Source organism: Xyrauchen texanus, chromosome 2 (genome assembly GCF_025860055.1).
Source record: "Xyrauchen texanus isolate HMW12.3.18 chromosome 2, RBS_HiC_50CHRs, whole genome shotgun sequence".
Classification (NCBI taxonomy): Eukaryota; Metazoa; Chordata; class Actinopteri; order Cypriniformes; family Catostomidae; genus Xyrauchen; species Xyrauchen texanus.
In genome coordinates, this window is record NC_068277.1 from 14,606,722 (window position 1) to 14,631,316 (window position 24,595).

At 39.8% G+C, this 24,595-nt stretch overlaps 1 protein-coding gene across 1 annotated transcript in view; it reads left to right on the forward strand.

Annotated features, from left to right (window-relative positions):
* syt7b (synaptotagmin VIIb) overlaps positions 1 to 24,595 on the forward strand; it is a 175,717-nt gene that overhangs the window by 108,823 nt on the left and 42,299 nt on the right. Inside the window, exon 5 of the mRNA XM_052151998.1 lies at positions 1,890 to 2,009. Coding sequence (XP_052007958.1) covers positions 1,890 to 2,009 — 120 coding nt within the window. The remainder of the gene's footprint in view (positions 1 to 1,889; positions 2,010 to 24,595) is intronic.

Sequence of the window (24,595 nt, forward strand, 5' to 3'; positions counted from 1 at the left end):
GATCTATCTATCTATCTGTCTATCTATCTATCTATCTATCTATCTATCTATCTATCTATCTATCTATCTATCTATCTATCTATCTATCTATCTATCTATCTATCTCTGTCCATCCGTCTGTCCGTCCGTCATCTTTCTATTGGTTTTCTGTCTGTCTATCCATTTTTCTGTCATATTTCTGTTTATCTATCTATCTATCTATCTATCTATCTATCTATCTATCTATCTATCTATCTATCTGTCTGTCTGTCTGTCTGTCTGTCTGTCTGTCTGTCTGTCTGCCTCTCTGTCTGTCCGTCCATCATCTTTCTATTGGTTTTCTCTCTGTCTATCCATCTTTCTGTCATATTTATTTTTATCTATCTATCTATCTATCTATCTATCTATCTATCTATCTATCTATCTATCTATCTATCTATCTATCTATCTATCTAACTATCTATCTATCGTATGTCAATGTTGCCAAAGCATGCATTAACAAACAAAAAACAAAAAATGTATTACATACATAAAAATTCAAACAATAAAATAATAATAATAACCATACAAGTAAGTACACAGAATGTAAAGAAAAGTGACTACCGAGAACAACGAGTAACAGTTAGTGAGGGGTCATCCTCTCTCCCTCAGCTCATGACAAGAAGAAACATAATCTGCTGCTAAATCTATACATTCAGCCTTCTCTCCAAGAACATATAAAAGTTTCTCTGCATTGCTCACTCTGCTGAAGTCAGGCAGTGTCTGTCCTATGACTTTGAAACAGGTGTGTCTGATGGTCTCATATATACTGCCCTCAGTGAGGAAGTTCATCCTCTATGACTCCTTGAGTGCAGTGTGAACACTCTGTCTGTCCTCTCTGGGTCTCCAGTTCTGCCTGTGCCGACCCGTCTCTACAGCCAGATCGTGCTCACTCACAGGGTGGTTAGTCTGAAGCTTTCTGTGACAGTAGTCTTTCAATTTGGTCAGATATGTTGCCAATTTATATTCTGTCTTAATTTTTTGGAAATAGGATAATTTGTTTGTTTCTTTGAGCTTGCTTTGCCAATGATGAATGTATTCTTCTTCAGTGTGTTTTATATTTGTTTTAATTTTGCTTGCCTAAATTTAATTGATACATTTAGCTGGTGCTTGTCAACTAAGTACTGTAAAGGGTCACTCTCTGGGGATGCTGCTCTGTATATAAACACACAGTGATGGTGATTTTAAGGGGAAGAGTCTGATAGGTGGAACCAGAATTTACTGGCTCTCTTTTGAATTTCTGTCAAGATTCTTTGAACTCCAAGGATATTTTGACAAAATTCAAGTTGGAAGATTTAAACTGGACTTTTGTCCTAGGTCTCATAATTCAGTTTATATTTGGGGCCCCAGATTTCACAGAAGGATGAGTCTATGATTCTGTCAAAGATTTTCAGCCACAATTTAATATGAAATGTAAATATTTGTTACATTTAAATAGTGATTTCCTTATGCTGTAAAATGCCCACCAAGCCTTGTCTGTTAAGTCTTTTACTGCTATGTCAAATTGTCCAGTGGCCTAAATTGTCAGACCAAGATAATTCAAACTAGTAACATAACTAAGATTTGTTCCCCTGAGTGTAAATATATTTTTTGTCCTCATGGCGATTTGTCTTTTGAAAAATGATCACTTCATGATGATTCGTAATGCCCAACTACTGCAGTAATTTTCAAGAACTGAGATCATCTATCTGCCATTTTTCTGTTGTCTGTCTCTCTATACAGGCAAGGCTTTGTCAAGCCAATATTCATTGTTTTGATGATCTTTCCTTTTCTAGGTTATAATGGTTGCTTCCTCTCACCTGCATCATTACATATTTTGCTCAGTTTTTCTTTGTTTGAATGATTGATTCTGTGTCTGTGTTTTGTAACAGAGAGGGGAAGATGGTTGTGCTGTCTCTCGCAATTGGATTGGCCGAGCAAGATGACTTTGCCAACCTTCCAGACTTACAGGAGGCACCACCAAGCATGGAAACTACTCCAACTGACAAAAGGTAACAACTTATTTTAGGGGCTATTCACACCATGTTTTAAAAACACATTTTTGTGTACATCAGCACTGTTTTTTAAAATAGTTTTTCTATGTAAACTGGTGATAAATGGACATCTTTGACCACTGCACTGTATCTTGCTCTTTTTGCAGCATCTTGTGCAGGAGTGGCATATTTTAGAATGCCAATTCAAGATACATTTTAAAATGTGTCTCAAGACACCTGTATTCTACTTGTTGCGCTGCTTCTAAAGAAAAAAAAAAAGTATTTTAAAGAAAGAATGTGTTTTCATCGGAATGGCTCTTAATTCAAACAGAAAGTCCTTAAGAAACTGGTCTGCTGCTGTACTTTTTTTGTGGTTATATGCATTTAAAAATTGCAGTCATTCTCTTCCGGGCTAATAGGACAAATATTTTCTGTTCAGGGCCAGTGGAGTTTCCTCCGAATAGGCATGGGAGACAGTGCCTCCTCAAAAAATTTGGATGAAAAAAAATTTCGACCGTACATAAATAAAACAAATAAAATATTACGTGAAAAAATGTGAGCTCAAATAATGTCATATTTCTAAAATTACACTGTCCAACAGTGAGACCAGTGGATAAAGTTTCAGAAGGTGGCTTCACCACCCTTGCCTCCCTTCAGGTCATTGCGATCTCCTTGAGCTCCTAAGAGTGGCGTGAATGTGAGTGGGGTAACTGCGGAATACAGGCAAAAAGTAATGTGAGAGGAGGCAATGTCACCACTTTGATTTGATTGGTCATTACCCTGTCATTCATTTGTCAATGCGATATATCTATATATATTGTTTGTATTTTACAGTCTACAGAGTATTTAGAGAGTTATCAGCCTTCAGTTTGCATCACTGGTGCCATCAATACACAGGAAGTGGAGATGACCAAATCAACAGTTAGTCATTCGCAAGTTCCGAAGTACAAGGTCCGTTCTTTGCTAATCAAGTTCTCAATCCACACAAACCTATCACAAAATCGATGGTTGCCCTTGTGTAGCTTAGCCTGTTATCAATCACTCTGTCAATGACTTGTAGTAGTGACTTTACTCCTCCATGCTCGCTTCAACTTTGGACTTTAGCATTCAACATGTTTAGGATTATAAAGCACAGAAGAGTGGCGAAAACAAATTTGTTTTTTAATGCAATTTGGAAATGTAGTTTTTTGGTGACTTTAGAATGTAATTTGTTTAGTGTTATAAAGCACAAATTAACAGGAAAATGTGGGGTTTCCCAGAAATGTGGATATTTAGATTTTTGGTGACTTTAGTAATTAGTATGTTTAGCGTTATAAAGCACAAAATAAGAGTGAAGGCTTTCCTGCAATTTGGATTTTGGTGACTTAAATGTTCAATGCGTTTAGTGTTATCAAGCATAAAACAAGTGTGAAAACAAATGTTGTTTTCCTGCTATATGAATTTTCTGGTTAGCATAACAACAATACTGATTTACACTGGTGAATGCTAATGTATGTTTTCTTATTCATACAAATAATCTTATATGTTTGTTTGTTCTTGTTTCTTTGTCTGGCTAATTTGGTCTGTGTTATAAAAAAAAAAACAGACCAAATCCACACACACACTCTCTCTCACTCACTGTGATTTGTGTTTCAGTAAGGTGATGAGGATCGCAGTGGGGGTGTGCTCATTATAAGAGAGTGTGTAGTCCCACCTAAAAATACACCCTCCCCCGTCTGGCTGAGATTCATATCGTGCATAAACACACACGCAGAGTTCTGGCTTCTGCCTGGAGAATAAGTCTTGACTCTTTAAACACACATCAACCCACACAAATACACACACCACTTTATAGTCAGACACACACAGGAATTTAGAACAAACTCTCAGAAACAGACTAGTTAAACTGCAGGGTAGACATGTGTGTGCAAGGACAGATTTTCCCATTTGGTCCTGGAAGTTTCATTCCGAACTGGCTCGTTCCTGCTGAATTTTACCCCTTGTCCACCTGCACCTAACTTACAGTATAAGGATTTTCTTTCCACCCAGTCCCTCTTAAATAATGTCCTGTTCCTGCAAGACCATATCTTTTGAAGTTATTTGTTCTTCGTGGTTTCCACAGCCTAGGAAATATGGAAATTAAATCTTCAATTTTCAGGCATGGAAAAGTCATGGAAATTTCTATAGTGAATATGTATAAATAGCTGTGGAACATTTCATCAGCTAGAATTGCTCTTTGTAAGTAATCTACAGTAAAGTATTATTATTGGATTATAGAACAAATCCTTATCTAGTAGTCACAAATGTCTGGAAAAGTCTTGGAAATGAATTGTAATAAGGTGTAGGAACCCTTATTCTTCAAAATAATGTCATTAAGCACCATTCAGTAAATGTATTTAAGGATTTAATAAATGAAATCCCAAAGCACATACAGTATAACTGCTTCTCATGTTTAGGCCTACATAAAAAAAACGAATTTGTAATTGTTCCTCAGAAGTAAACATAGAAGTTTTAAACTATATTAAACTATTCAAACAACTATTCATATACAGCATGTTGTTTGTTGAGGAAGATCATTTAGTAACAGTTAATATATGTTAACAAAAGGGTTGCATTTGTTAACTTTAGTTAGCTACAGAGGTGGTTAGTGTTGCCAAAAACTGTACTCAAGAAAAAGTACAATTACTTAAAAGAATTACTTAAGTAAAAGTAACAGTATTAACATATTTAATAATAATTAATAATTACTTGAGTAAGAGTAAGAAAGTATCCAATTAAAAGAGTACTCAAGTAGTGAGTAACTCGTTACTTTCACAAATTACATAATGGACGTTAACTCCCTATATTCCATTACATAATACACATTTAACATGTATTACAGAATTATTATTATTATTATTATTATTATGACTTTATTTCATGAAACACAATAAGAAGCTATTAGACAGAATGTTTGCCTGAGTCACTATTTACTTTCAGTGAATGTGTGTGAGAAACAGATCAATAATTTGTCCTTTAGACATTCTAGACATTCTTCTCCCTGCCCAGCAGGGGGCGATATGCAAAGAAGAATGTGAATCACCAAAGAAAAAGAATGTGAAAGTGATCTGTTTCTCTGTTTCTCATCCACACATTCTCATATAACATTGCTTCTGAAGATATTGATTTAAACACTGGAGTCTTATGGATTACTTTTATGCTGACTTATTTGATTTTTATTAATTTTTTAGCTTTAAAATGTTGGCACCCATTCAGACCAAAAGAGCTGAGAAATTCTTCTAAAAATCTTAATCTGAGTTCAGCAGATGAAAGTCATACTCATCTGTGATGGCATGAGGGTGAGTAAATGATGAGAGAATGTTATTTTTGGGTGAACTGTGTCTTTAAGTGATCTTGCCAACAAGAACAGTTTTGGAAACCACTTTCTTGTATTTATTACAGTGAAAACATGAAAATGTCCCACAAGGACATTATATATAATGCTGAAAAATAAAACAAAGCAAGATCACAAAAGCAAGAATTTAAATCATTAGTTCAGCCTAGTGTGTAGGGCACCAACCCCAGTCGTGGAACACTCGCTGTGTCTGAAACCACCCCCTATGCACTATATAGTGCACTATTTCGGGTGTCCACTATTTTGTAGGAGTATCTGAATTCTGAGTGAGCCACCTCAATGCACTCTAATTTTGAGTGTTCATTTGATGTGCACTTCACGATGGTTAATTGCCCATAATCCACCGAGGGGAAGACTTACGTGCTGAGAGTTTACTGTGTCCTTCACTACTGCAATGTTTTATTTAATGCTGTATTAAATTACTTTTACAAATCATTACATGATTAACATAGTAGCATATAGAGAGGCAAAACATACAGATACATTTTAAAATGTACACTATTTATGTTTATATTTATACAGAATTTTGCCCTTAAGCTGAAGAATTCTTTATTTACTAAAAAATTCACTAAGGTGATATTATTTTAACTCAGGAGACTGCACACAGTGGACATGATAATTCTGTGAGTTAAATATTTGATTATATCATGTAGGTTATGATAACTTTGGTGTACATTATATAAAATGTGTTTACGCTTTATATTAACATATTTATTAAAAATGACAAACAGAATGACAATTTATTGTATTAATATATTATTTAATAAGAATAACAAGAAAGGCCCAATATTTTAAAAGTTAATATGTGTCGTTGTTTCTGCAACAGTCCCAGAGCTCCGATGCTGTAACGATGAAGACACAAAACAGGCTGAGGCGATGATGATGATGATGTGAAGATGAACCAAAGTGCAGTTTATTCTTCCAAACGTGAAACCAATATCCCTAACTATCAGTGTGAAAGTAAACAAAACAAGAAACCAAGGACCTAACTAATAATGGCAAAACTAGACTAGACATGAAATAACTATGACTAAGACTGGACTGGACTGGACTGGACTGGACTAAAACTACAAGGTTACACAAAACAGAGGCTAGACTAATCTATGGCAGAACAACAAGGTTACAAGTACAATACCTGACAAGTTACAAAGGTAAACATGAGGGTTTAAATACAAAAGACATGGGTGACAAAGGCCAATAAACAAAACAGAACTCTAAAACAAGATAACAAGACAATTAACTAAAACCAATGACAAACCAGAACTGAATCAAAGTAATCAAACAATAAACCAATGAAAACCGGACACATGAACAAGGGAAAACAGGAATTGACAAGACTAGGAAACAGGAACTAAACAGGAAATTTCAAAATAAAAGTACAAAAACAAAAGTCAAATGAGAATGTTACAGATGCACTGTGTATACGTCAGCTTCCGAAGTCATTCACTCATTTCGTTCACTCACTGCTGAGATATAGTGCAATAATTGCCATTCACTATACAGGAATGAGTGAAAAAGTGAACGATTTCGGACACAGCTACTCTCTTCGCCATACGATCGCCTCACTTGCACATGCAGAAATGCTGTCTGTTCGCACTCTAGTTGTCAGTCACGCGAATGGTGGAGCAAAAGCCATTTACACTTAACTTGGATATTTACATGGATTTATACAGTTAATCAGCCTGAAGTAGCTGTGATAGTTTCCATTAAATGCATAAATACTGCTCGTGACACACGGGACATAGTGCACTGATATATTGCTGCACTGATTTAAAAAAAATGTACACATAAAAACTAATGTCATAAGAGCCCAGTTACAGAATCACCCTGAAAATGACCATTACATTACACAGAAAAGCCAGCATTTACATTAGAGCCACAACTTACTTCAACCTGCTGCCTTAAAAGTTTTTTTTGAAGAATTGATGCTGCAGCAGTGATAGATTCATGTTGAGTGACAGTCTGTGACAGTGCACGCAGCTGTGTGAACTTGCACTGTCATTCAATAATCAATAATTCCCATTCAATAATCTCTCAATAAATTACACATTAACTAAAATTAAACCCAGTAATGTAACGACAGGAATGCAGCCCATTGTAAAGAAGTAAAAGGACATTATTTTTCATTAGAAATTTACTTGAGTGAAGAGTAAAAAGTACCCACTTTTAAACCTACTCTAAAAGTAATTTTTGAGTAAGTTACTCAAGTAAATGTAGCATGTTACTACCCACCTCTGGTTAGCTAGTTAAATTAATTAACATGAACTAATAAAGAACAATACATTTTCTGCACTTATCAATCTTGGTAAATTTTACATATACTAATAAAAATGTAACATATACTAATACATTTTTTCAATTACACAATTTAAAAGTTGTATATTTTAGCATTAGTTAATGCATTATAAATTAACATAACCTAAAAATGAGCCATTGTATTTTTTTTTACATTAACCAAGATTAATAAATGCTGTAAAAAAATATGTTGTTCATTGTTATTTCATAATATCTAATGCGTTTACTAAAGTTAATGGAATAGTTCACCAAAAATGAAAATTTGCTGATAATTTACTCACCCTCAGGCCATCCAAGATGTATTCTTTCTTCATCAAAACAGAATTGAAGATTTTTAGGATTTAATTTCCAGCCTCCTCCTTTAAATGCATATTTATAGTGCATCAAAATAAACCACACGACTCACACGAAAAAAAGATCTTCTGAACCCAAACTATTGATTATTTTTAGAAACAAAACAATACTTATATATACTTTTTAACTACAAATGTTCACTTCCATACATCTCTGTGACACGTGCTTAGGAGAGGCATGACGTAAGCTTGTTGGTAAGGTCACACGTGGAGGAGGAGGCAGGAAGCGCATCATTGTTTACAAGAGAAACTTGCACTGACCACAGACCAAGCGCCGTTCACAATCCAAAACAGTCCAAAACAATCTTAAACATGATGTCGGAGGATTGTGTTTTTAGAAGAGAAGAGGAGATTACGTTTTTCACCCAACCCTAACTATTTGATCAAATACACCTCTCATGAGCGCACGTCTCAGATGTACGGAAGCGAACGTTTGTAGTCAGTGCCTGACTGATGCTCTAACATTTGCTCACTGAAATTATTGGAAGATTCAGACCTGTTATAGAAGGGAGTGTCCACATACTTTTGGCCATATATTGTAAATTTTAAGGCTGTTTTAACACTTAGTTCAACTGCTTGGTTTGAGATCAAACCCCCCTCCCCTTGCCTCCAGAACTCTTTTCAAATTGTACTTTTAGATCTGAACACAAAGGAAGTTCACATCACAGGTCGGAAGTTTTGCTGTTTGAAAGTTTTTATGAACTGTAACCTACCCCAAACCCCAACCCTGAACCTAACCGTCAGTGGAGTAAAAATGCAACCTCAAACCACACTCATTATTGCTTAAGTGAACATGCTTAATTATTGGTTTCCATGAGACCAGAACCCGAGTTTCGGAGGTTGCTTGCTCCAGATGCACTACAGGGAAAGGTGACCGTGGTTAAAATGATGCAAAACTGTCTGATGGGTGATGGTGCTTGTCGGTAATGCGTCAGTTTGGGTTCATTTCAGGGTAGCATCATGCATCAATATGAGTACTAGCAGCAGTTGTTTACCACTGTAGGTGGGAATGAGTCTATTAACTACATAATTGAATCAGTTTACTGTATCATATAATCCCTTTGGATTTCCAACAAACTTTTCACTCACAGAACGACACTTGCGTTTGTCTGCCACAAATGCATTGCAAGAGATGTGAAGCATGCAAAGTGCTTTCCGAATGCAGTTTGCTCTGAAACAACCAGCTGAGAGAAATGCGTTATAATATAATAACTGTCGTTGGGTGCATGCAAGGATGCAAATAACACATCATCAATAGCAGTTTACTTTTGCTTGTTAGAACGGATTGCATTCATAGCAATTGCGAAGTGTACAAAACATTTTTTTGAAAATATATCATATGCGTGTAAAGGGATTAATGGAAAGGAGGAGGCGAGAACCGGCTTGACAATATAAATAATATTTTAATAAGAAACTTAACCAAAAAGACAAACACACAAAGGTATCGGACAGCTGCCCGTAAATCTCTCGCTCTCTCTCTCTCTCTCTCTCTCTCTCTCTCTCTCTCTCTCTCTCTCTCTCTCTCTCTCTCTCTCGCACTGCAGCTTCCAGTTGGCCTTTATCCCTCTCTGAACCCTGATTAGGGGCCGTATTCACAATGTGAATACATTTTTGGCATAGACTTCATCGCATGATTATTAGATACAGTACATTAAAACTCATTCGATTAGTAGATCATATTTATCAATATGATATATATACTGTATAAAAATTATATATCTTTAGTTAACTCTACCTTTGTAGAGGGCTTTTTAAACCACAGTCATCCAGCAAAGAGCAGTGAGTGATTTACTTGTCTGTATTGTTGATTGATTAATATTAGCGATTTCATAGATTTATTGTTTTTACACTGTAAGGTCTAATGCACAGGTCTAGTATTTTGACAAAAAATGTTTTAAACAATTTCACTGTGAATTCAGCAACAGTAGAAAATGTGTCTGTGCTTACCTCTGAAGTTGGAAGTGTAGTTGAATGTGTGGGCATGTGTGAGCTCCATTTTCCTGGTGAAATGTCCACAGAGTGGCACCAAAAGTGAATTGTATTTATAGTTGTAAATGATGTGATTCAGTCAACAGGAATGTATATTTTATTAACTATCACCCTTACCTAAACATCAACCCTAAACCAATCAGTGGAGTAAAAATTTTATCTTGGAGGGAAGATGCAAAGAGGCAAGAATCGCACTAACATGGTTCTCACAGGACCAGAACTAGAGTTTCTGAGGTTGCTCATCGCAAAACGCTATATGTAGTTCTAGAGGGAAAGGTGACCACATATGAAATGATGCAAAACTATCTGATGGGGAATTGCACTTGAAAGTAATTCAGCAGAATGTGGTTCATTAAAGGGTATATTAATTTTTGAAAAAACACATTGATTTCCTGTGTGATCATGTTAGACATAAAAAACAGTTTGTACATTTATACCTCAACAGGCAGGCATTTTGACCAAGAACTGCATTTTACCGTTCTTGACATTCACACAGAAAAGGTTTATTGAACATTGTTTTCTAAACAAAAGGTGGTTGTGAATCAAAAAAATGAGTTATAGTCTCTATAGTCACTCTGGTTAATAAACTGTGTGTGAACATAAACATATCTGGTAACACTTAATAATAATTTTTTAAAACTTCCATCTGTTAACATTAGTTAACAACATTAGTCAACATGAACAAATGATGAACAATAATTTCACAGCATTTATTCATCTTAGTTCAGTTAAAACAACTCTGATATAAATTAAAGATTTTGATTGATGATAATGACAGTGAAGTATGCTTAGTCTTGGCGGACTAGATCTTTTTACGCATGCTGTTGCTGCTGCTTGACATGAGTCAGTATGCTGCTGCTGTTGGCAGAAAAACATGATGCTGCTGAGACAGAAGAGACATGCTGCTGCTACTCTACCAACATCAAGATAAAGCCCCCTTAAAACAGATCAAGACATTTGGTGCTGGGGAGGTGGAGGGATAGCACTACACATATTGCACTGCTGTAGCCATTTCCCTGTGTATTGCCTGAGGTGAGTAGCAGCTTTATATATTTTGACACAAGGGAAAAGCTTCTGATTGGGTGCGTCGGACAAGGTGGACCTATCAGTCGCAACATGTAGAGTTTTCTAACTTAACTTAATTGTCATTTAATGTTAGTGTCAACATAAAGTAATTATTTTTTCACCTTACAATATACCTTATTGTAAAGTGTTACCACGTATTTACTCTAAAACAGGATTGTCAACCATATTCAGCTACTGTGTAGTGTGGACTATTTCTCCCAATTTTTCTTTTGCTCTCACTCTCTCTCTTTGTCTTTGTCTCTTGTTCTCTCTTTCTCCTTTGCTGTCTTGCTTTCTGTGGGTAGGGTGCCTGTCAAAGAATCAGACTGTGATCAAAGCTCACCCTGGACCTCCAGGGTCTGTCTGGAATGGTCGCCATGGAGAGTGTCCTTGCTCTACTAATAACTGCCTTCAATCATTCCACTCAGTGGCCAGGCTACTGTCACTAGGGTAACTGTAGGTGTATACCCATCCATCCCTTGGTCTTTCAATAGGGCACTAATGGACAGGAATATAGAGAGATTATAATATAGCACAAACACTAGAAATCAGAACCCATGTAATAAATTTTTTTTTTTATTGAACATTGCAGGCTGGATTCAAACCAATGTACTAGCCACTAGGCCATGGTTTCAACATACCATGTTAATGTTAAAAAGTCAACATTAAATTAAAATTGACCCTATTAATGCACATAGAGTTGATGTAGGATTAATATGTGAACATTATAAAAATGTAAAAAATATTGTCTTTGGAATCTTTTATCGAAATGTAACTTGCTCCGTCTCTGAAACTAATTTCCATTTTGGATGATGTCACTGTAAGAACTTCACACAGGGACACGGGAAACTGGGTGCGTCAAATCACAGGTAAGGCTTTTTAATTAATTAACTCCCACGTTTTACAGCTTCCAAAATAACGCAACAGCTTTTCAGCTTCCCAAAATCATTGGCTTCACAACTGGTCATCTCTGTGCCAGAATCTCTCTCTCTTCTTGTCGGTGGCGTGGTCTCTTTTATACCGCTCACCCCAAGGTCACTGCAATTGGAAACAGGTGATAATCATAATCTGGTTCAGGTGTATGCATCCTTACTGCTCTCTCTCTCTCTCCGGGCGGTTGCTCGACCACGGCCCCAATGCCACATATCCCCACTGCTCGACTCAGGCCGGGAGATATTCGGCCTGTATACCACTCCCCCCATTTCTGGAAAGGAAGTTGATGACAGCCATCTGTGCTCCCGGTCTGTGGACCACTTTGAAAATAAATGGCTGAAGAGCCAGATACTAACGGGGGATCCGCACATTGGTATCCTTCATGCGGTGGAGCCATTGGAGTGGGCCGTGGTCTGAACTGAGAGTGAAGGCCCACCCCAACAGGTAGTACTGGAGAGTGAGGACCACCCATTTGATGGCAAGACACTCTTTTTCAACGGTGCTGTACTTAGTCTCCCTCAGCGAGAGCTTTAAACTAATGTACAGCACTGGTCGTTCCTCCCCCTCTACCACCTGCGAGGGCACGGACCCAGCCCTCTGTCTGAAGTGTCCGTCTGTAAATCAGGAGACTGGATGCCGGCAGTTGTTGAGCTGTGATTTGGGCCTCCACGAACAACAAAGTAATGAGCCGAGCTGCCCATTGTGCACACGGCCAACCCCAGATTTCAGCAGTCCACTCAAAAAGGTAGAGGAAGGCTTCTGGGTCATCTTCCACCCCCATCTTCAAGAGCATGGGCGGGGGCATGGGGCTACTGTTGACCGGTGTTGCGGCCAGGTCTTTCACCTGGCTGAGGAGATTTCGGATCACCTGCCGATCCTCTGCCTGAGCTCTGATGATCTCGTGGAACCAGCGATCTTGGTCCTGTTGTAGCTCAAGTAGGGCCTGTTGGTTGGAGTGGTGCAGGTCAGCGAGGGACTTGAGGACTTCTGCCAATAGTGAGGACTCCATGAGGCATACTGTCTTCGATTACAATCCCGGGGTTGGCACCAGTGTAAGAACTTCACACAGGGAGGGAAGGAGGACAAGGGAAACTGGATGTTTCGAATCACAGGTAAGGCTTTTTAATTAATCAACTCCCATGTTTTACAGCTTCCAAAATAACGCAACAGCTTTTCAGCTTCACTAACTCATTAGTCATAATCTCAATTGGTCTCTCTGTGCCAGACTCTCTCTCTCTTCTTGTTGGTGAAATTGACTCTCATATACCGCTCTCCCCAAGATCGTTGCAATTGGAAAGAAGTGTTAATTGGTGTGGTGGTGGCGTAGTGGGCTAAAGCACATAACTGTTAATCAGAACTGTTCAGATATACTGATTCACTAAATAGGGAACTGGGTAGCGAGATGATATACAGCCTAGGTCACAAGAAACAACCGATACATATGATCGATTCTGAGGATAAAAACGAGATGAAGAGTAAGTAACATCCCCTTCGGGACAGTGTCTCAACTAGGGGTTTAACCTCAGATTTTTTGTTTTCGATAGTTTTCAAAGTCAATAGTTATGTGATTAAAGTCGAGTTGAAGTTGACTAATTGCTGATGACGTCACTAATAAAAACACTAGATGGGAATGTTTGCAACATGGCACAATTTGCAATTTATTTGCAACAAATTCTACAGATGCGGACAGACAGCTCATAACATGTTGCAATTTAATGTTAACAATGCAACCATAACACTTAATCCCATTTTAGTGCAAAAGAAAAATTATTTATGCATGTTGGCATAACATGCTGGCTGGGAGAGGACGCTGGCGCGTTTTTTGGCTGCCGCTTCTCCCTCCGGGAAATCAAAACAAACCTTCTTATTGAATTAAAACTACTTCAGCACTTACCTGGACCTTTTTGCCTGCACGTCCCTGCTACAGAAGGACCCGACCCAGTTTGGTTTGGCTGCGTTTAGGGACTACGGATCGTATAGTTGGCAACGCCGCTGGATCGATCGGGTAAATACCTGCGCTTTCGGGTGGCTACGCAAACTTCTCCTGCCCAAGACAACTCAATCTTTCCTCCCGGACGATGCAGTACCTGGTCCTAGTTCTTTTTCTGCTCTTCATCCTGCCTCCTTGGTTGCCAAAATCCACTAACAACTTCATGGTTTTCCGGTACTCAGCCAAACAGCTACTCCAGCTAAACTGTTATCCATCGGCTACTCCGGAGCTCATCGCTGAAATAAAAACCTTCGGACTACTTCAACGCCACCGTTACATCCACAGAGGCTCCCGTAGAAACTTAATACACATATCCACCGGGAATGACAGCTTCGGCGCAACACTTCCTCATTGCTTCTCTTCTACGTCCCGGCATCAAAACAGCAACGCACAATGTCATCAAAGCCAACGTCACGTGAACCATTTCAACCTCCGGTCAGTTCCCATTTCCGCATCATCCCTTTCAAAACAAAAATCTCTCAAGCTTGGACTACTGAACATAAGATCCCTTAACAATAAAAGCATCATTCTCAAAGAATTCATCCTGGACTCACAATTAGATTTAATCTGTTTAACTGAAACCTGGCAAATACCTCATGACTATTTCTCCCTCAACCAAGCCACCCCCACTGGATTCTCATATATGGACCAACCTCGTCCTGAAGGCAGGGGTGGTGGTATTGCTGTCATCCACAGACAAACTCTCAAGCTTCGCCCTCTCCCCATCCCATCGGTTCCCTCTTTTGAACACCTCTCATTTAAACTCTTAGGCCCCGCTCCTCTGACTATTTCAACAATTTATCGTCCTCCCAAACCAAATCCTTCCTTCCTGTCAGATTTCTCAGAATTTATAACTCAACTCTGCACAACTTCATTAACCATATTACTCGTAGGTGACTTCAATTTCCATATCGACTCTTCCATCTCCAAACCTACCATGGATTTCCTGGACATTATACACAGTTTTAACTCCACACAACATGTCGATTTCCCCACCCACACCCGTGGACACACTTTGGACTTGGTCTGCTCAACTGGACTTAATATTGACACTCTCACACACACAGACCTGGCCATATCTGATCATCTCGCCATAACATTTCACATCAACCCCCCCAGCCCTCACTTCAAGCAGACATGCACCATATCTTACCGAAATCTAAAGTCCCTCTGTCTCACCGCCTTTTCCTCCCATATCACAAACAAAATTTTCATACCCAGCATCCCTGAAAACTCAACCACCGCCGACCTAGTAGCTCACTACAATTGCACACTCACATCCAGCCTCAATACTGAAAACTGCAACAGTTATTTTTTCCCACTCATCCCTGGTTCACTCCTGAACTGCACAAACTCAAAAAAGAACGCAGACAACTGGAATGCCTACATAAGAAAACTGGACTCACCGTACACCTACAAGCCTACAAGGATCACAGCCATCATTATAGATCAGCGCTCACATCAGCCCGCACAGCATTTTACTCTGAGATCATTCACTCTGGATCCTCCAACCCTCGGACTCTGTTTGCCACAGTTAATAAATTACTCAAACCCATTGACAACATCACTCACTTATTCACCATGGACAAATGCAATAACTTCATCGACTTCTTTAAATACAAAATCGATAGCATTCACCAAGAACTCTCTGTGAACATTTCACCCAGCACAGACCCTCAATTTGACTCATCCATTCCATTTCACATCATTCTCCCCTCCCTATCAGTCATTACAGAAACCGATCTCACTAACCACTTCAACAAAATCCACCTCACAACCTGCCCACTGGACCCCATTCCATCTGCACTGGTCAAGCACTGCCTCCCCTGCCTCAGCCCACTCATCATGGCTATCATCAACTCCTCTCTCACCTCTGGAACAGTTCCTTCTTCCTTCAAAGTTGCAGCCATCACACCAATACTTAAAAACCTGGCCTGGATCCTGACAACCCCAACAACTTCCGCCCCATCTCTAACCTACCTTTCCTGTCTAAAATCCTGGAACGCTCGGTCGCCTCTCAACTAAAACACCACCTCCTATCAAATCAGCTCTACGAAACCTTTCAGTCTGGATTCCGTACTCATCACTCTACAGAAACTACACTACTCAAAGTAACAAATGACCTCCTGCTCGCCTCTGACTCTGGTTCCCTCTCCATCCTCCTCCTACTTGACCTCTCTGCCGCCTTCGACACCATTGACCACTCCATCCTTTTACAACGCCTACAATATCTTGGCATCTCTGGCTTAGCTCTGTCCTGGTCCACCTCCTACCTTACCAACAGATCTCAATTCATATCCATCAACAACTGTACGTCTCACACCATACCTGTCAATCACGGAGTCCCTCAAGGCTCGGTGCTAGGTCCCCTTCTGTTTATCCTGTACATGCTTCCCCTTGGACTTATCATTCATAAGCATGGATTAAAATTCCATAGTTACGCAGACGACACACAACTATACCTTAGCACCAGATCCATCACTCCTGCCACAGTATTAACCATCACAACCTGCCTGTCTGCAATAAAATCCTGTATGAACGCCAACTTCCTTAAACTAAATTGCAATAAATCGGAAATCATCGTCATTGGTCCCAAATCACTCCTCCCCTCCTCCCAAGACTTCACTCTCTCCGTCGATGGCCATACAGTTTCCACCTCTCCCCATATCCGAAATCTTGGTTTCATTTTTGACCCCACACTCACATTTAAGTCCCATATCCGTCATATCACCAAAACTGCCTTTTTCCACCTACGTAATATTGCTCGTCTATGCCCTACCCTCTCCACATCTGCTGCGGAAACTCTCATTCATGCATTCATTACATCAAGACTCGACTACTGCAATAGTCTCCTATATGGTCTCCCATCCTCTGATATAAAAAAACTGCAATACGTTCAAAACTCCACTGCCCGCCTCCTCACCCACACCCGCTCCAGAGACCACATCACCCCCGTCCTTCAACAGCTTCACTGGCTCCCTGTACAACAGCGCATCCATTACAAAGTTCTGCTCATCACTTACAAAGCCCTCAATAACTTGGCACCTCCATATCTCACAGACCTCTTACAGCATCACCGCCCCTCCCGATGCCTCCGCTCTGCCGACTTAGGCCTTCTCAAACTCATCACCAAATCAATACACCGAACTTTGTGGGACCGAGCATTCACCATCGCTGCCCCCCACCCTTTGGAACTCACTCCCCATCCACATCAGAAACTCGGACTCACTGACCACCTACAAAAAACTGCTCAAAACCCATCTATTTCACCTTGCCTACAATCTATAATACCACTCTCACCATTGATTGTTTCATTTGTAAAGCGTCTTTGAGTTCCTTGGAAAGCGCTATATAAGACTTATGTATTATTATTATAATAATGACACTCACGCAAGATCAAGGCTGTAAAACTACTCACTGTCACAGTCCTGCTCAGTCACAGTTTTTGCTTTTTCCTGGTTTGCGTGTAAGAAGATGAGGGCATTGACGTGGGCTGGATGGAGGCTCACCCGCTGTCGGGTGACGGTATTCCTAGCCAGTGAGTATTCTCGCTTGGGGTGCTGGTATCTGGGACAGCCGAGTAGCTTTTGCATAGCTTGGCCAAATGGGGAAATTTGTCCTGGTTGCGGGCCCACCACTGCATGGGGTTCTCCATGGAATATGTGGTGTTGTTAATAAATATTCACTGACTTCTTTGGCTGCTGTGGAGTGGTGTCCCATTTTCCTCCCACTGTGATTGTGTGGCCCAAAAAGCTGCTCAAAATCTTGCTCAAGTCGGGCCTTTTTCCCAGTTACTGGCTCACCTTCGTTATCAACTGTGTCCTCGCTGTGTACATCCTCACCTAGGATGACAATTATTTAGGCTATACATTCACCACATCTGTATATGCATTATAACATCTGTATATGTATTATAACAACAACAACAGATCAGCATTTTAAATCAATTATGCTAGCGCAGTTTCATTCATCAGACCCACTATTTGCTGCAAGCATCTCTCCCTCATCCTGGAGCAAGCTGTTCAGGTGGCTGTGGGCAGCCTCTCTTTTACTCTGTGGAGTGGTGGTGGCGTAGTGGCTAAAGCACAGGGCTGTTAATCACCTGTTAATCAGATGGTCGCTGGTTCTAACCCCACAGCCACCACCATTGTGTCCTTGAGCAAGGCACTTAACTCCAGGTTGCTCCGGGGGGATTGTCCCTGTAATAAGTGCTCTGTAAGTCACTTTGGATAAAAGTGTCTGCCAAATGCATAAATGTAAATGTACTCTCTGGGATGAAATGAAGATGTTTGAACCAGGGATTGAGCATTACATTTACATTTATGCCTTTGGCAGACGCTTTTATTCAAAGTGATTAACAGTGTGCTATTACAGTTAAGTGCCCTGCTCAAGGACACAATGGTGGTGGCTGTGGGGATCGAATCAGTGACCTTCTGATTAACAGTTATGTGCTTTAGCCCATTACGCCACCATCACTCCTATAGGCCACAGTCGGAATGGATGCTGTCAGATCGTCAGACTCCAGTTTGAACCATGTTTCCAACTGCCGTCGAACCTTGTTCTTAAAGGCACATACAGTTGTCAGGTCAGATTCTTTTACACGCAGAGTGGTGCTGATCATGTGGGAAATGACTGGAAAGATGAAAGACAGCCCCACATGCAACTCACCACTGTTACAGCAGCTCCCACTATGATGCTCTCATGGGGAGTGACTTTAGGTTGGCTGATTTTTGCGAGCACAGATTGCACTGTGATCATTTGCTCGAACAGCTGCTGGACCATTACGAATGTGGAATTCCATCGGACCATAAAGTAAGTCTGGAGTTTGTTGGCTCCTATGCCAAGTTGTTCCTGACATTTCTTCAGGGCACAAGTGGCTGACAACTCTCCTTGCTGCATAAATAGACTTCGCAACATCAGGTAAGTCAGTGTGCCCGGTGCACCCCAGATCTTTGGGAAATATTTTACATAGATCCAAAGTTCATGTTACTGGTATTATCGTGGACTGTGAATAACTCCAGTATGCCCCATTCCTTGATTATCTCAGACACACAGTCAGCAATGTTGACTGCAGTATGTCTCTCTGGCATCATAGATGTACACAGCACTCGAGCCTTCAGCTTCCGGTGATGAAGGGAGCTGTTACCGTAATGTACGGCTCCATGGTGGAGGATGTCCACAAGTCAGTTGTTAGTGACACCTCTCATCTCCTTCACAATATTTCACACAGGCTGTAGTACTGGTGTTTGATAGTGTTCCACAGTGTGTTGTAAGATGGGACATCGTAGCCAGGTTAAAAAAAAGTGCAGTATTTCTCTCATAGCTTCTATGTGCACTGCACCTAATGGTTGCATGTCTTTGACAATTAAATTCAACAGCAAATTGGTTATTTGCTGCCGTCATGTATTTTGGTGAAGTCGCTAATTGACTGCTGTCGAGATGATTCGCATCGTTCCTCACCTAGCATTAGCGGATGCATTTTCAGATGAGTGTACATTGCACTTGTACTCTTGTTGTACTTCAGGAAGATATTTTGTGAAGTATTTTCACACACTTGATGTACCACTGCTGCTTTGCTGCTGGTATCTTGTCTTCTGCAAGGTGGCCATGTTGTTAGTGTCAAAATCACATGATCAGCGACTGGTCAATGTCAAGCTTAAAGCATCATGGCAGAGCATATAAGTCGACAAGTCGACTAGCCGACTAGTCTGTGCAACCCCTAGTCTCAACCTGCTCCCCTGACACCCAAGCTCTTCATCAATGCACATATACTCTCCTAGTTAAAATAATCATGCTCCTTTACACTCACACGGCTTACATCTCTTTCCCCCCACCCTCCCGTGGCCCCGTTTGAAATGAATCACAGTGAAATAGAGCCCCGAAGCCTCTACATCGACCAGCTTCACTCTCCAGGAGCCCCACAAATCAATCTGTTTAAAAAACAAAGCATAATGCCATGGCCTTATCGCTCGCTGGTGGACGCACAATTTAAGAAATGTATCTGTATCAATATCCACCTGCCACAGCTCAATTATATCTTTCCATTATATTCTCCTGTGTGAGCCACTTATGACTATGATCATATATATACATAATACCAGAAAGCACATTTGGACAATGTGTGCTCATGAGAGGACAAAGCGATATTACATTTATTGATCGGTGTTGAGTAGCATAGGCCATTGGGTTTGTGAATAAAGCCCAACCTCCTCTGAAAAGCAATGTAACATGAGCATTTAGTCAGTACTAGCAATGTTTCCCTATAGAGTGTTGATATACACTCACTGAGAATGTAATTTGGAACACTATGTTCCTAATAAAGTGCCAGACATAGTCTGCTGTTGAAGCCCATCTGTCTCAAGGTTCGACGTGTTGTGCATTCTGAGGTGCTATTCTGCTTACTACAATTGAACAGTTCCAATTCCGGCCCAATTTAACCAATTTTATCAGGCATATTTGGCTCTAATCCTGCCACTTTCTGTGGTTATTTGATGCATGTCCACTTATTAGGAAGTGTTGCCTGTTGATCTATAGAGAAAGCAAGTTCTTTAGATCAGTGTGGTGATGCTCTTATGATGCAATATAGGAAAGAAGACATTTTAATCAGAGGCTTGGGCTGCACTAGTCTAAGAAAGCCACCCATACACCGCCAACTGAGTGTCTACTGATGGCCGATTAATTATGATGAATCTTGGCCTCCAACAGAGTTCTGGCTGTGTCAGAATATTTGGGCCAAATTCCTAAAGGGTGACTGCTCCTCTGATAACCTATAATGAAGAACAAATAGGCCTACCATATTTCCCTCAATTCTAAAGAAACTAATTAGAGTCGTTGCTGTTAACATGACGTTACCCTATGTGGTGTTTCATTTTCATAAAATAAACACTAATTTTCTGACTAGTCATCTACTAGAAATAAGTAGTTGTGCAAGCCCATTTGTAAATCCAGATTAACAAGACAATTCTTACAACATGCACCAAACATTATGCCCTTAGTCTAAAATCTGTCTTATGAGACTAATCCTGCCTGGTTTATCTTTAGTCTGTGCTTTCAGAGAGAAAGAATGAGAGAGTGTGTTGTTTTCCCAGCTTGGTGTTCCAGTTGTGTGCTTTTTAGTTGTCTGCTGTCCATGGTGCTGAACTCATTGTAGTAAAGACACACTGATTGATACACAGGAGACTGAGCACACGTGATGATTCCTAGATATTCAGACATTGTTATATTTATATTTATGCATTTGGCAGACGTTTTTATCCGAAGCGACTTACAGTGCACTTATTACAGGGACAATCCCCCCGGAGCAACCTGGAGTTAAGTGTTTTGCTCAAGGACACAATGGTGGTGGCTGTGGGGATCAAACCAGCGACCTTCTGATTACCTGATTACCAGTCATGTGATTTTATTTATTTTTTATTACTTCATGTACAGCACTTTGGTACCCAGTGTGGTTTTTGAAAGTGCTTTATAAATAAAATTGAGTTGAATTGAGTTGAGTTTAGACCACTACACCACCACCACTCCATGTTGAGTGAATTGCTGGTGAAATGTATTTGTATAAAAATGAAGGGGTTAATGACACATCTTTTCACAATGCTCTGGACTCATTAATACTGAATGAGCAATTTAAGATGGAGATAACATTTCCACACTGTTTTAGTTTTAGTTTTAGCTCACAATCCTCCACTATATGTATAACACACACATATAAAACAAATCAATGCTTGTTGTATTTTCTAGTTGATAATTTGGGTTTCTTCAACTTCAAGCACTTTTAGCACTGTGGACTAGTAGACTAGAAACTAGTCTTTTTTAAACATTTTGTCTACTAACAATCACAGGAGATTTGAGTCATTTCTGTCATTTTTTCTGAAAGTCATAAAAAATCTCATCATTAAATAAAATGGCAGCCTCTAAGGCTAATTGCTAAGGCTAATGACTAATAACTAACTGTATCCTAAATACACACATTCAAATTTTTTGCATAATTTGACAAAATGTACAGCTTTATTTGAAATTTAACCCAATTAAAATATCATACTCACAAGTGATATTTACCCTGATTTTTCTTTGTTTTCTTCACACATCAATTACCTCATATTTCATCTCAAGCATGCTTTTCACTGACATTTTTTTCCACTTGGTTAACAAGGACACTAACTTTTGAAAAAAATTAATTAGGGGCAAAATTGTTTGGTGTTGTGGAAATGACGCAACAATATGATAGAAATCATTTTTACACAATAAATATTGAAATTGTTTATTTCACTCCTTATGATCATAGTTATTAAAGGTATCATTAATTTTTTTAAATAATTTTTTTATCTTCCCTGAGGTCCAGTGATAAGTCTTTTTGCAACAAAAAAGTTACAATTTAGTTATATATATGATAATTTTCCACCCTGTTTTTGGCCCTCTGTCTGAAACGCTCATTAAAACTTCAAAGTAAATGCCCACTGATCTGATTGGCTACATGCAGCCCCCCAAATTCATCAAACTCAATCAGAAGAGAAAGAACTTCAACATTATGAAAATTGAAGGGTTTACACATAAAACACATCCAACACATTGCGTCTGAATATATTAAATTGTTCATCTCAAGCACAACTGTTAACACTCAGCACCATAAACTATCAAACAGTCATGACATTTGAAATATTCCTGAATGAACGGGTTTACTTACGTTTTTGAAGTGTTTTTAACTGCCCCATAGTTCAATAACAGTTCCTTTGCAAAACTTGAATTGTATTATGACCATTCACAAGCGATCCATGCTGACATGAGCCAAAAAAAACCAAACACATCATAGTCCAAATCATGGTGAAATTACAACACGCACATATTGAAGGCGCACTGAGGTGCACATCACCGGAAACACTGAAACAGTCAAAGACGTCCATCATTAAAGAAGTCCATCGTCAAAGACGTCCTATGTTTACATAAAACAACAATTAAAAATAGCACAGGTGGGCAAAAGAATGCGTCTATGATGCATCTATGATTAAAACAAGAGGCAGCAGCTAAATAACAGAGAGTTGCATCTGCCTTTCAGAGTTGTAACTTGGCACCGTGTCTTTTAAAAGCAACAAGATAAATTGCAGCGTTCAAAGAGTCTGTGTAATTCGTGTTTATATACAAAATATTTCAAAATAGTTCAGATGGGTCCCCTTAGGTGTTATGTTAGGAATAGTTAGCCACAGAAGGCCTGCTCTGTTGACTTGATCTGCGTGCCAGTGGGCGTGCCAAGGGTGCGATAACGCATGTTAAATGAGCAATGTTTCGTGATGTCATGAACAGACAGATTTAAAAAAAAGATGTTTCTACAAGGAAACCGATGGAGTGCATACTCCAGGTAGGGAATGAGGTTTTGCCCCAAGTGAAGGAGTTGAAGTACCTTGGGGTCTTTTTCACGAGTGAGGGGACAATGGAGCGGGAGGTTGGCCGGAGAATCGGGGCAGCGGGGGCGGTATTGCATTCGCTCTATCGCACCGTTGTCACGAAAAGAGAGCTGAGCCGCAAGGCAAAGCTCTCGATCTACCGGTCAATTTTTGTTCCTACCCTCACCTATGGTCATGAAGGTTGGGTCATGACCGAAAGAACTAGGTCGCGAGTACAAGCGGCCGAAATGGGCTTCCTCAGAAGGGTGGCGGACTTCTCCCTTAGAGATAGGGTGAGGAGCTCAGTCATCCGTGAGGAGCTCGGAGTAGAGCCGCTGCTCCTTTGCGTCGAAAGGAGTCAGTTGAGGTGGTTTGGGCATCTGGTAAGGATGCCCCCTGGCCGCCTCCCTAGGGAGGTGTTTCAGGCACGTCCAGCTGGGAGGAGGCCTCGGGAAAGACCCAGGACTAGGTGGAGAGATTACATCTCCACACTGGCCTGGGAAAGCCTCGGGGTCCCCCAGTCAGAGCTGGTTAATGTGGCTCGAGATAGGGAAGTTTGGGGCCCCCTGCTGGAGCAGCTGCCCCCGCGACCCGACTTCGGATAAGCGGCTGAAGATGGATGGATGGATGTTTCTACAAGGTGTCAACTATAAATGCTATTTTTAGACTGGGGAGGGAGTTCTGAAATTTACAGTGTTTTTATAGTACAGAATATGTCAAAATATCAAGGAAAATGTGATTCTCCATTTCATGACCACTTTAAATGCTATGTTGTTTTCATAGATTTAAACATACGTTTATTTGTATTTTCATAATGGATTTTCGTAGTTTAATATTGAAATTCTGGGTCTGGGACAAGGCTAAAACAGTAAAATCTATGCATAAATGGCATTTGAATGTACCAAAAATAAAGGATGAAGGCCTGGTTAAAAGTGTCCAAGTCAGATTTAATGAGACCTTCATATAACAAAAAGAAGAAAAGTTCAAATCTTTTTGAAAAACAACCTCTGGGACACGAAATTGCCAGGAGTTGAAGAAACACCCACATAAGGATGTTCATGATACTTTGATACTGATATAGTAATAACTGTCTGAAAAAGACGTTTTCACATTGCAGTTTAAATGTTCAGGTGGTGAAAAGGTAAATGTCTTGCAAAGAAATTGCAGAAACAAGTTTAAATTATGGGGGAACAACCTAACCTTTTCAATAATATAGTTAGGGGCACATTTGA